This window comes from Mya arenaria, chromosome 4 (genome assembly GCF_026914265.1).
Source record: "Mya arenaria isolate MELC-2E11 chromosome 4, ASM2691426v1".
Classification (NCBI taxonomy): Eukaryota; Metazoa; Mollusca; class Bivalvia; order Myida; family Myidae; genus Mya; species Mya arenaria.
Window position 1 is genome coordinate 13923203 of NC_069125.1, and position 12995 is coordinate 13936197.

The following is a 12995-nucleotide window of genomic DNA, read 5'->3' on the forward strand; positions in this document are numbered from 1 at the left end:
GGAAACACGGTGTTAACTTGTGATAAGCCGGTGTTAAAATTCGTGTCAGCACATAGTTTATTTTCCCTCGAAATGAGGGACTATTCGCCTGATGGTGAAATCAGACATCGTCAGTTCGGTGATTGATATAATTATCATTTTCGTCCATGCACATGTCTTTACTTTTCGTTAACTGACATAATCTCTTGTCTCAAATTTTCGTTATGTTCAGCACATTTTGATAACTATTTATGTTTTAAGAAACTTTTGCATTGATATAATTATGCATGTACAGAGGCTTACGTGCTGAAATCTACGTATGCGTATGAAATATTTAAAAAATGAACTAGTTCTCCATTGTTGTTGTGTCGTAAAGGTGAGACGGTTTTTGGCATGTCGGAAAATTCTGATGGGATGTCGTTAATTATCCTGTGACAAAATTTGCATTGACTTTGTCATTCTTTTATTCAGTGTATGAATACTTAATAAAAGGCACGGGGTAGAACTGGTTCTATTTCATGAGAAAAAACTTAAGACAGAATAATGCTTGTACAGGAAAGAAATATGTGGGGTATCTTTCAGGACATGGATAGATACTGGATGTCAAATATTCAAAAGGTTCACGTGAATTAATTGTCTTCTTACCCAAGTAGTATCAACAAGTTAAGAGCAATCTATGGAAAGAAAGGTACTATTACGATCAAAATTGCCGTTAGATATACAATATCCATGTTATCGCATTATTATCTACAAAATTAGCATATGCTCATTTATCAAATGTAATTCTGTAGGTTTCGATGCATTTTTTTGCAGCATGTGACATGCTTGATGTGCGAAAAATGAGCACGCTGTAATTGCGGACGGTCTGAGGGGATTGTATTTGTGAAACATTTGTGAAAAATGCTTGTTGTGAAAATTCCAAAACCTTTCATTAAAAGTATCGTTTCATTCAACAGTTTCGTTTAAGCAACCAGTGTTGACTATCTATGAAGATCTTTGAAATCTACTCAGACATGAGTTGAATATTGTTTGTGTGTTATAATATAATACCAGTGATCCAGCTAGGCCTAAATAGCAGGGGGGGGGGTCACCCTGCTGCCCTTTTCCTGCACCCTGCTGCTTTATACTATGCCCTGCTGTGCCCTTTTGTTTGACAGAGCCCTCTTTAATGATTATGAACAATATTTGATATTAATTGGACATATTGTCGAGAGAATTTATAGAAATAAGCGTAAAAATAATAAATATACATAATTTTGACACTTCAGTAAAAATAACAGGTAAGGTATCCATTACATCCTATTAGTTCTGAAAGTAGTCACAACTCGTACACAATAAGAATTGAACATTGGCCCTTGCAAGTGCACCATTAAGGCTCATTCAATGTGCATCAAAAGTGCCCTGTCTGACCTAGCACCCTGCCTATTTCAAATCCTGGTCCAGAATTGATTTCTGATATTATATAAATATATATTTTTTTAAATAAATTTTGATTTACAACTGAATATTACAACCTAAGGTGTGTAATGCAAATTCATTATTATGTGTACTTTCACATGTGAATATTAATACTTATATGCCATCGATTTTCCTCATATTTGACCACACAAGAACTTCATTTACTCGTGTATATTAACATGTATATACAACCTCTAGACAATGTTAAATAAACTTAAAAAACTTTCTAAACAAGTTCTATGTATACGGATATGTAATTTTATCGTATTATAATTGTGTTATGCATATCATATATCATGGCATGTCTGTATGTATATTCGCGGTGTACGTGACGATGAGCTGGTAATAGACTTAAGTCGAATAGATGTTTTGTTCTGGGCTGGTATTCAATGTTCATCTTAAGTAAATCCTATGGTCATGCATCATTGACTTCAATCACTCTGTTGGTCAGTTATTGATAACAAGTAATCCGATTAGCTACACCGTTCTTAGATCCATTTCTAATAATTTCTTAGATTTTGTTTTGTTCTGTTCATGAAAAACAAAACAGATGTAAGCGTGGCAAATATTTGTCATGCAAATTAATTTATGCCACAAAATAATATCATAAGTAACGATTACTGCTACTGTCGGTATTATTTGGGAATAACAGCATTTGCCACACAGCTAACGTGTATTATGCGACGATGCTATGCCGTACCAGTTTGGTCAAAATCGTAAAAGCCGACGATACAGCCAAAAAGGAGGTAAATCTCTATATTTAAACTTGTGCCTTTATTTTAAGGTAAGAAAATTGAGGAGCACCTCTATATTAAAACATGCACCTCTAAAAATAGAGGTGAACTTCTAAATTCGATGGAAGTGCACCTCTATGTAAAACCCTGCACCTCTTAAAAAAGAGGCGAACCTCCCATTCAAACAGTAGCGCACCTCTCATTTTGATAAAAGTACACCTCTTAGTTTATGGGTGCACCTCTATTCGATACATTTAAATTAGTGGATGACGACTTTTGACAGAAATAGTAAGCCATAGTTGTTTTGTTTTGTTTTTAAATTTTATTGTGATGTGTAACATGCATATCCTACGCCAACGTTTTGTCAATGACATACTGATGCGTAACCTTCTTGTGTTCATTGAACTAATGGAAGAATAATGATGCTTTAAAAATTAACCGGTATGAGTATTTCAATTAAGTATGCAACAACAGCAATAAAATATCATAAACGTCGTACCTTGTCACTAATGCCAATTGCATGCATTGTGATGAAAGATTATATTTCAGCAAACTTGTTGATCTAATAGGTTATATATCATTTTGACCTCACACGGCGTGACTTTCATGCGAATGTGTTTTTAAGTCACAAGAAAAGCTTTTTTTGATAGACGTTTGAAAAGACTTGTATATTTGTATATTGTTGGGGAACCTTTATTAAAGGTATAATTTAACCACTTATAAAAAAACACATCAATTTTTATATTGCCCTGCACATCAATTCTAGTGCAGCTTCGCCTAAGTGTACTACCATACTAAGCTACGCCCCTGTGTACTACCTTACCCAGCTAACCCCCTGTGTACTTCTGTAATAGACTATGCCCCTGTGTATTACTATACTAAGTTACGCCCCAGTGTATAACTATACATAGCTACACCCCTGTGTAATACTATACTAACCTACGCCCAAGTGTATAACTATACTTAGCTACGCCCATGTGTACTACTTTACCTAGCTTACGCCATGTGTACTACTTTACCTAGCTAGCCCCCTGTGTACTACTATATTAAGCTACGCCCATGTGAACTACTATACTAAGCTACGCCCCAGTGTATAAGTATACTACTGTGTACAATTATAAAGCAATGTACCTATGTACTGCTATACTTAGCTACGCCCCTAAGTACTAATAAACTTAGCAATGCCCCTGATTAAGATTATAATATCTACGCCCCTGTGTACTTCTTTTCGAAGCTACGCCCAATGTTTACTACTACAGTATTTCAATCCAATAGCAAAGCCCATACCGTTCAATTTGCTGGAGAGGTAATCGTCTTTGCAGATAAATCTGTTGTCGTCCATGATATATAGCTCCTCCCCGGTGGAGAGTTCTTTTCGGCAAACCATGCACGTGAAACATTTCAGGTGGAACACTTTGTTACAAGCGCGTCGCACGAGGTCGCTTGGGGAAATTCCTTGTCCGCACCCAGCACACTTCGTACCAAACCGCCTGAAATTAGGAAAAATATAAGATTGTACTCTACAAATTTATTACCAAACCGCCTGAAATGAGAGAAAACATAAGATTGTACTCTACAAATTTTGCACCGAACCGCCTGAAATGAGAGAACACATAAGATTGTACTCAAAACATTTCGTACCAAACCGCCTGAAATGAGAAAAAATATAAGATTGTACTCAACACATTTCGTACCAAACCGCCTGGAATGAAAGATAGACGTCTGTATTGGGGATAAATCGTACCAACCCCACTCAAAATAAAGATAAAAGTCTGTATCCGGGATATATCGTACCAAAACAACTCGAAATAAAAATAAAAGTTCGTATCCGGTAAATATCGTACTAAACCGCCTTCAATGAAAGATAAAAGTCTGCATCCGGGATATATCGTACCAAATCGATTCGAAATAAAGACACAAGTCTGCATCCGGGATATATCGTACCAAATCAACTCGAAATAAAGACACAAGTCTGCATCCGGGACAACTCGAATCAACTCGAAATAAAGATGCAAGTCTGTATCCGGAATATATCGTACCAAACCATCTCGAAATAAAGATACAAGTTTGCATTTGGGATATACCGGCATTAAAACCACCTGGAATTAAATATTCAAGTTTACTCAGTATAGTTTGTACCATCAATCATGGAATTAGTGATACAAGATTGTACCCGCCCTATTTCGTACCGTACTGAACCGCATGGAGTTCGTACCCAGTATAGTTCGTACCAAGTCATTTGGAACACACGGAATAAGTTCGTACTCAGCACATTTCGTACCAAATCGCCTTAAACTAAAGATACAAGTTTGTACACAATACAGTTCGTACCAATCCGCCCAAAATGTAAAAGGTTGAGTCATTTTAAACTGTAAACAAATGATACAATATTAAATGAAAATAATATACAGAAAACCATAAAGCAGTGAATTGAATTTAAAAAAAACTTAATTTAATTATGCGAGCTGTGTTTCTAATCAAGCAAATCAGTTCAGATGTGCTCTAAAGGACAGCAGATCTTCTGGGACCCCAATGGCAGTGGTAAATATATTTCCGTATAACATTAAATAACTCATTTATATATTATTTATAAGAAAAAGGCGATGAAATGTCTCATACGAGTTATGTTGTGAGTATATCAGATTCATCGCTGCTTCTAGTCATTCGAGTGTCATAGTTTTCATGGCCACGGACTTTGATCATACAGACCATGTTTTTTTAGTGACGCATATCGCTTGCACTTCAAGGAATAGCTGTTCCAGAAAAAAGCAGATTGTCCGTAAAACTCGTTGGACAGTAGAATTGGCTGCTTTATAGAAATTTATGGCCCATTTAATGTCAGTTTGCGTTAACGTTAGATTTAACAATCGAGTACGCCTATGAAATTTTAATATACAGTTAAAAAAATTCAACGTACCTTAAAGGTACTCGCTCATTTTTTTTTTGTAAAATGCGTTTTTATTTGTATGACGAAATAAATTGTGGCAAATCATTAGGGGTGTTAAAACTAAGATACTAAACGCTGGAACCTTTCAGCAAATGTTGTTATATGCTCAAATATCGTCTTTGAAGACCACAATTTTCATTAGCGTTTACAACGCTTATACTCCTTTAATTACGACTTTGTTGTTGTGTGATTGGTTGATTGACATTATCACGTGATGTTATCAATGTATTGTTAAGAGGTTAAAATATATACTACTACTGGAAAGGTGTTTTTATGTTTTTCTTGACGTGGGTTCGCAGCCCACTAGAACGAAAAAACCTTTAATGCTATAACTGTATGGGTTTTTTTCTGCAATTTCGATGTCATAGAGTAAAATACTGATAAACTAAGTGTTTTCAGCTGCATTACAGGGAAATCTATTTTTGGTCCAAAAACATGAGCGAGTCCCTTCGGGATGTCGAGAGATGGATAATTAAATAAGTCAACATAATTATTGTGGCGTGGCGTGGAATAACTCGCAACTTGACAAAAAAACAACAAGTAGATCGTACGTCGACAAAGGCAAGTCGACTTCTTAATGACGATATGTGATTTATAACACGACATGTCGTGGTAATTATGTCGACTTATCTTGTTAGATAATTAGTAAACAAGTCGACATATTTATTGTGACATGTCGTTTTATAACCTTCAAGTCGACACACAACAAGTGGTAATACGACATGTCGCAATAATTGTGTTTGCGTGTCTAGTTAATAAGTCGATATAACTATTGCAACACCTAATTTTATAACTCGCAAGTCGACAAAAAAGTCAACATCATTACATGGCAATATCATATGTATATAATACATATCATATGTATATAATGTTCCGTAATTACTTACAGTATCCTCACATGACACATTTTTTAATATATTATACATATACATTAGAATAATCGTAACATATCTCATTATTATCAGTATATATTTGCGATAATCAGTATTGCAGACTATGGAATCGTATGTCGTATATACCGATAATGTAATCGTGTAGTCTTATGACGACTTCACGATGATAACGCCATATGTTGTCAAAATAATGTCGACTTTCCACTTATTAAGTAGGAATTCTGATACAAGTTTTGTCTTAGTAATGAAGTCGACATAGCAACGTAAACTAGTTTTGAAAAGGTAGGTCGTCAAATCCACTTTATAAGTGGACACGTCATCATAACTTTGGTAACATGACGTATTATAAACTCGTCAAGGCGATATCATTCTCGAACACCAGAGTTATGATGCTATGCTTACCACAAATTTACCATTATCAAACCACTGATGGCTGAAAATGGGCGATATAAAACGTCAACAATGCTAAATGATCATGTCATCAGCATATACACTATGCGCTACCATAGCAGATGCAGATGAATATTGTACATGCAGTATCGAATAGAAACATATTGCGAGCAGAAATATCGGCACATATAGTAAGTGTAACATATGGTCTCTTGATTGCAATGAAATATATCTTCGCTTAAGTGTAACGAATATTTAATACACATGTATGCATATTCAATATCTCACTGTCGTTCTAACACTTAGATTTCATCAGTGTGTGAGGCCCTGCTAGATAAACAGTTTTATACGAATATATAATACAGTATGCATGGTTAATATCTCACTTTCATTTTTTACACTTAGATTTCATCGGCATGTGAGACCCTGGTAGGGAAACAGTTTTATACGAATGTAAAATATGCATAGTCAATCTCTCACTTTCGTTGTAACACTTAGATTTTATCGGCATGTGAGGCCCTGGTAGGGAAATAGTTCTATACGAATGTCAAATATGCATACTCAATCTCTCACTTTCGTTGTAACACTTAGTTTCATCGACATGTGAGGCCTTGGTAGGGAAACAGTTTATACGAAAATGATAATACAGTTTGTATAGTTAATATCTCACATTCGTGTTTACACTTAGATTCCCTCGGTATATGAGGCCCTGCCAGGAAAACAGTTTTATATAAAAACAAAAACAAAAAACAACAGAGTTTCCATATGAAATCGCTTCAGACCGACCTTAAAGATTTTAAAGGCCCAGTAGCAATGGTAGTAAAGTAGGGGTAAAGCTAAAGAGTTATGGCAGGGTGCGGTACCCTGTCCCTATCAGGTAGCACCCTTCTGCCCTCATACAGACACCATGGACACCCTTCATAGAATTGAATGCTGAAGGTAATGAAATATTTCTGTTGTTTTGATTAACAAGATATAGGCATATAGTTATAATTACATTACTGAATTTACATATATAATATTACTTAAATTAAACACAATTCTAAACATGTTTAGTCAATTCCATCATATTCAAGTTCTTCACAGAACTTATCATTATGATAAGTTTGACTGAAAATGAAACTGGAAACCTTCCTTAGCACCCTGTCCCTTTTCTGCCGCACCCTCTGCCTTATAAAGCCTGGTTTTAACCCTATGTAAAGTAATAAATAAAATATAAAACATGATTCGTAGAACAGAAACTTAAGACGCTGTTCCGGCCTATTTAAATGATGTTTACTTTATGAAATAATGGGTTTGTAGCGATTATTGAGTTTAAAAAATACAAGTACCTTTTAGAAAATGACCTTGAACATTATAGCATTTCTGCTGTATTTTCGTTTAGATGCACTCTTACTCCCAAATGAGATTTACCACAATTGTTTGAATATACCAAAAAGGATGAATACAAGATTCAAGATGAATACATGTCGAAAACAATGGTTCTTTTGAAGGATACCGAGTTTAATTTGAAAGAAAGGTGCAAAAAACATGGTATTTCTACCTTATGAGACTATAGTAGAACACAGTAAATCTTTTAGCATTCACCGATCATTTAATATTTTTGATTTACAGCTATGAAATACACGGTCACAATCTTGTTATCAGTAATTAACATTTTCCATAAATGCATTATTAAGTCAGTAGTTAAAGGTTTATCACTCAAAACTTGTGTTTGTTATACATGCGTATGTATTGATTTTGAATAAGAATGTCACTTTAAAAGTGTAACCTTTCCTCACTTGTACTATACATATGAACAATATTTTCGTTAGGAATATTTAGGTATAAAAGTTAAGCTTAAAGTCAACATTTTCTTTGCTTAAAATTTCAGATTATTCTTCAAATTCTGGTATACAAAAAAACATATACAAATGTTTTCGATAAAGAGAAATATTTTTGAAATGATGTCACCTGTAAATGTTTTGTTGGACATAAAGATATAATCATAAATCATACATCAACCTATTAATGCCTATAACTGTTCGAATTTAATGGTCTTATGAGATTTTAAGCGATGCGAACTATTGTTAAATAATTTTTACAGTCGTTTATAAAAAAATCGTTGATGTTTTAGATATAGCAAAATCAATTTAGAATACATCAACAGATATTTAACCTCTGTCATATTTAAAATGAAATGCATTTTGGGTAGATGAAAATAAGATAAAAAAAAATGGTATAGATCTTGATGTGTATTGTTAAAACATGTATATACTTGATGTTTATTGTTATAACGTGTGTATATATAGAATGGTGTGTTTACATCGAAGAAAATTAAATTATATATATTTTTTATATTTAACATTAAAATATATAACGGGTTATTGTATAAATAAATATATATAAAACTCAATAAATTAATAGACAAATAAATAAATAAATGAAAATAAAGAAAGTGAAAAAATTAAAATAAAGAAAGAAAGAAAAGAAGAAAAAATGAAAAGTAAGAAAGAAAGAAACAGTATTTACAAATGACACAACATAATTACTAAAACGGTCCAGGAAAAACAACAGCATTGATTTGATCTGATGTTCGATATTTCAAGTGAAAAAAACACGATGACAAGGTATTTAGAAATGTCATTAATAATTCAGGACGATTCTGTGAAGTTTACAAGATGCTGAGGATATGAACTCGCTGCCGGATCGATGACCATGAATGTTTTAAGTTATTTACAGTGACAAAATCGTTTGAACTGTGCCTTAATGTGGCTCCACTTTTATTAGAAAAAATATTTGTGACGAAACAATAGCTGAAAATCTGGAATAGCACTATTTTATATTCTTTTGTTTATTTAACTAAATGTGAGGCAATTTATAAAGATTATTGCGAAATTTATATTTTCATTAATCATGAATCATTTATTGGTATTCAAAGTTTGAATAATTCAACAAAATATTGATTTTCTAATTGATCATAAAAATACATTAGAATAAATAAAAACTGTAATAGCTGATTTATAATAATATATTTATTGTTTAAGTGCTGTTCGTGAACGTTTTAATTAAAATAAAAATGCATAGGCTAATAATGTTTAAATCAACTTTATATATATTATTATATAATACGAATTTTATATTTTATTAACTTACGTGAAAAAGTCATTTCTGCAGTAAAGTTTTCCGTCCCTTGAAAAGCACTTGTCCGTCAGCGCGCATGCGCAGTCCGAGCATTGCGTGCAGCGCACGTGCCACGCGCGGTCCAGCACGTTAAGGAGGTAGCGGTCCAGAATCGGCCGGTCACATCCGGCACATGCCTGCATGTCCGTCCGTCCGTCCCCGACCGCCAGTTTGATATAGGTATACACTTTTAATAACACAAGAACAACTTGAAGATGATGATTTTTAAAACAAGCGTTTCTTCCGAAAAGCGTTTCTCCGTCCCTGATTTACTCCTTGACGTTCGTCACGGTTTAGGTTCAAATCACTGGTTTTAATTTAAGAAAAATATGTGGACTCCGAAGACGATTAAAATGTAATTAAATGTCGATTTTCAACAGCATTTCTGCCCAAATATTGGAGCGTCAACTTCCTAGTCGCATCATTACTAAAACATATTCATGACAACTGATTTCCATTTTCTTTGAATTGTAAACCCTAATCTGATAGTCCACTCGTACAAGTTCCGTCTATTGTAAGTTTTATCACTGATCTGTATAACAATACTCAGGAATAGCACTCTTAAGAAAGCTATGCTAATCGTGCTTTAAAATACATTTCTGCTTTACTATGATCGTTAGTCCAAGACATATTAGTCTAGCGCGCAAAATGACTTCAGTGGTCAGAAGCAGATATTTAGCCAGTTAATACAAACATACTATATTTACAGAACCAACACAGATCTAAATATCGAACCCCAGCATCAGATATTTAGTTATTGGAAGAGAATTCATCGTTTATACGAAACCTTGAGGTTTCTATACACTCGTTTTCAGACGCGGAGGTTTATTGTGGGCGGAGCGTATGCAAATTAGAGGCGGCGCTTGAGAAATATGAGCATCCAATGAGATCGCGTTGAATTGCTACTAAGCTTTGTGGATATCTCTTCGATACTATTTCTCTTCCTTTATGCTAAATACAAAAATAAATACATTGTTACACGAGATTCTAAAATTTGAGTATTTAGAATGACAGTGATTATTTGTATTTAATGCGTGGCACGGGTATGATTTCCAAACTCGTAATTTTTTCGTTATAAAATTTTATAGCCTTAAATTTAAAAGTCACTCTGACAGGGATGTGCATTATTGTCGAATTTCATTGTATTTGCTTTTATCATAAATCACTTGAAATAAAATTACTCTGTTACATTTAGTGTCCGTTATTTGAACAAATGGCAATTTAATAGCTAAATGTAAAATTGCCATGCATCGGATATAAATCAGAGTCATTTTATTTTTCTTAAATAAATTTCAAAGATGCAGTTCTTATGAAGGATACCGTGTTAAATTTCAAAGAAATGTGCAGAAAACACGGTATTTCTACCTAATGAGGCGATAGTTGATCACTGTAAATCTTTTAGGACCCACCAGACAATATTTGTGCGTTTTATCTATTAAATACACGGCTACAATATCATATTTTTTATAAATGTATTATTTAGTAAGTAAAAAATTATGTTTGTTATATTGATTTGTAATCACTTTAAGGAACGAGCTCATCAAATCATAGATTTTAATATTTCAAATCGAGTTTTAAATATATACCAATATACACCAAAACATAACCAATGTAATTTGGTGTATCTCGACCTCGTGGCCTTTTAGGTATTACAGCAGATATTAGAAATCAGATCCGATGACTTGCGAAAGAAAATCGCTGTAAAAGAACATAATAAAAAGAAGAGATCTGGAAATTAATGCAATAAAGTCTAAATCAAGAATATAAAATACCAATAAAAATGTTTATGATAAAATAACTTCACACATTCGTCCAATAATAGATTTTGCATTCTTATTTTCATGACAGTCTGTGTGATATGCGTATATTTTGAGACTTACACTCTAATGCATTCTTTTCATTTTTCAGTGAATTTAAAAAAAGAGGAATTTATAACGATATATGTCAGCAAAATGAGAGAGAGGGGGAGAGAGGGAGAGAAAGAGAGAAAGAGAGGGGTGGGGTGGGTGAGAGAGCGAGAGAGTGGGAATGAAGGTGAAAGAGCTGGGGGGGGGGGGGGGGTGAGAGAGCGAGGGAGGCGGGGGGGGGGGCGAGAGGGGGGTGCATTCACCAAGAACATAACAAACATTTATGAATTCAAAGGTTGACCTATTCCAAATTTGGAAATATCTACTAATATATTTGATTTGAAATCAAACCCTGAGTCTTAAATGTGTAAATGTTTCTTCCCAAATTTTCAGAAATATAGATAACATTGTCTACAACAAAAATATAAGTTTGATGGTCTCGATTTTGTGAAAATATTGTACTTGTGGACAAACAAAACAGTTGAAAGTATACCCCCTTGGTTTAGTCATAGTGTCTATACAAATATACGTCAACGATTTTGTTAAATAAAGAAAACAACTGTCGAGATATTTCATGTTTAAGTTCAACGGGGGCGAGCTACTTTAATCTTTCGTAAAAATAAAGTGTAAAGATTTCAAGAATAAAAACAGGCCTTGGATTAGTCATTGTTCAATACCGATGCTTTTATTTCAGATTTGTTGGTCTAATATCTAATACCGTAAATCGAACAAATATTGATTCTTGCGATTTTGTTAATTTTCTTTTCACATTTCTTACGCTTTGGGAATTTGAATCATTGTACTTTGAATAACATATTCTTCAAATTGTTTCGATTTGGTCTTTATAATGCCGTTTTACACAGGAGTGTGAAAGTTAAAAGGTAGACTCCGTTCAAATTGGTTACCGCTTACCTTTTTCATTAAGTCGCGGTTATCCGCAATTTACACATTCCAGTATTATTCGTTAATTAAAGCGAATGAATTTGTTGAATAATCTACCGCTTATTGAATTGTTTGTCTTTTGCAAAGCAATATCCAGTATATGCATTTTAGATGTATTATACATGTTCGTTGGTAGACTCCGTTCAAATTGGTAACCGCTTGCTATTCATTTAGTCGCCGTTTTCCGCATTTTAAACATTCCAATAGTATTTGTTAAATAAAGCGAGTAAATTTGTTGAAAAATCTACCGCTCATTTTTAATTGTTTTTGGCAAAGCAATATACAATGTATGTATTTTAGATATTATATACATGTTCGTTGGTGGCATGAGATTGTTTTGTTTTTTTTGCTTCCATCTCTTAAACAATATGTACGAATGGCATTGTCTTTTATAAGGGTGTGAGGGGGAAGGGAATAATTCTGGTGTTGGCTAAAATTTAATTTTCAAACAAACATTTCATTTCTTTGGAATTTAATGTTTAGATGTAAAATATCCATTGACCTAAATACCTAAATATAATACGAATGTGTAGTCGGCGTATCTTTACAACATTGCCAAAGATAAACCAGGTTGCGCCCGCCTCTCACACAGAAGTTGTGAGTTCGAGCCCAAAAATGGCTTAAAATAGTATAATCTCTCATA

General features: G+C 33.7%; 1 protein-coding gene across 1 annotated transcript in view; it reads right to left on the reverse strand.

Moving 5' to 3' along the window:
- Positions 1–10320, reverse strand: part of LOC128230115 (LIM/homeobox protein Lhx1-like) — a 39172-nt gene extending 28852 nt beyond the window's left edge. Inside the window, exons 1-2 of the mRNA XM_052942134.1 lie at positions 9537–10320; positions 3459–3661 (exon numbers count right to left, since the gene is read on the reverse strand). Coding sequence (XP_052798094.1) covers positions 3459–3661; positions 9537–9706 — 373 coding nt within the window. The 5' untranslated portion in view covers positions 9707–10320. The remainder of the gene's footprint in view (positions 1–3458; positions 3662–9536) is intronic.
- Positions 10321–12995: the final 2675 nt, after the last annotated feature.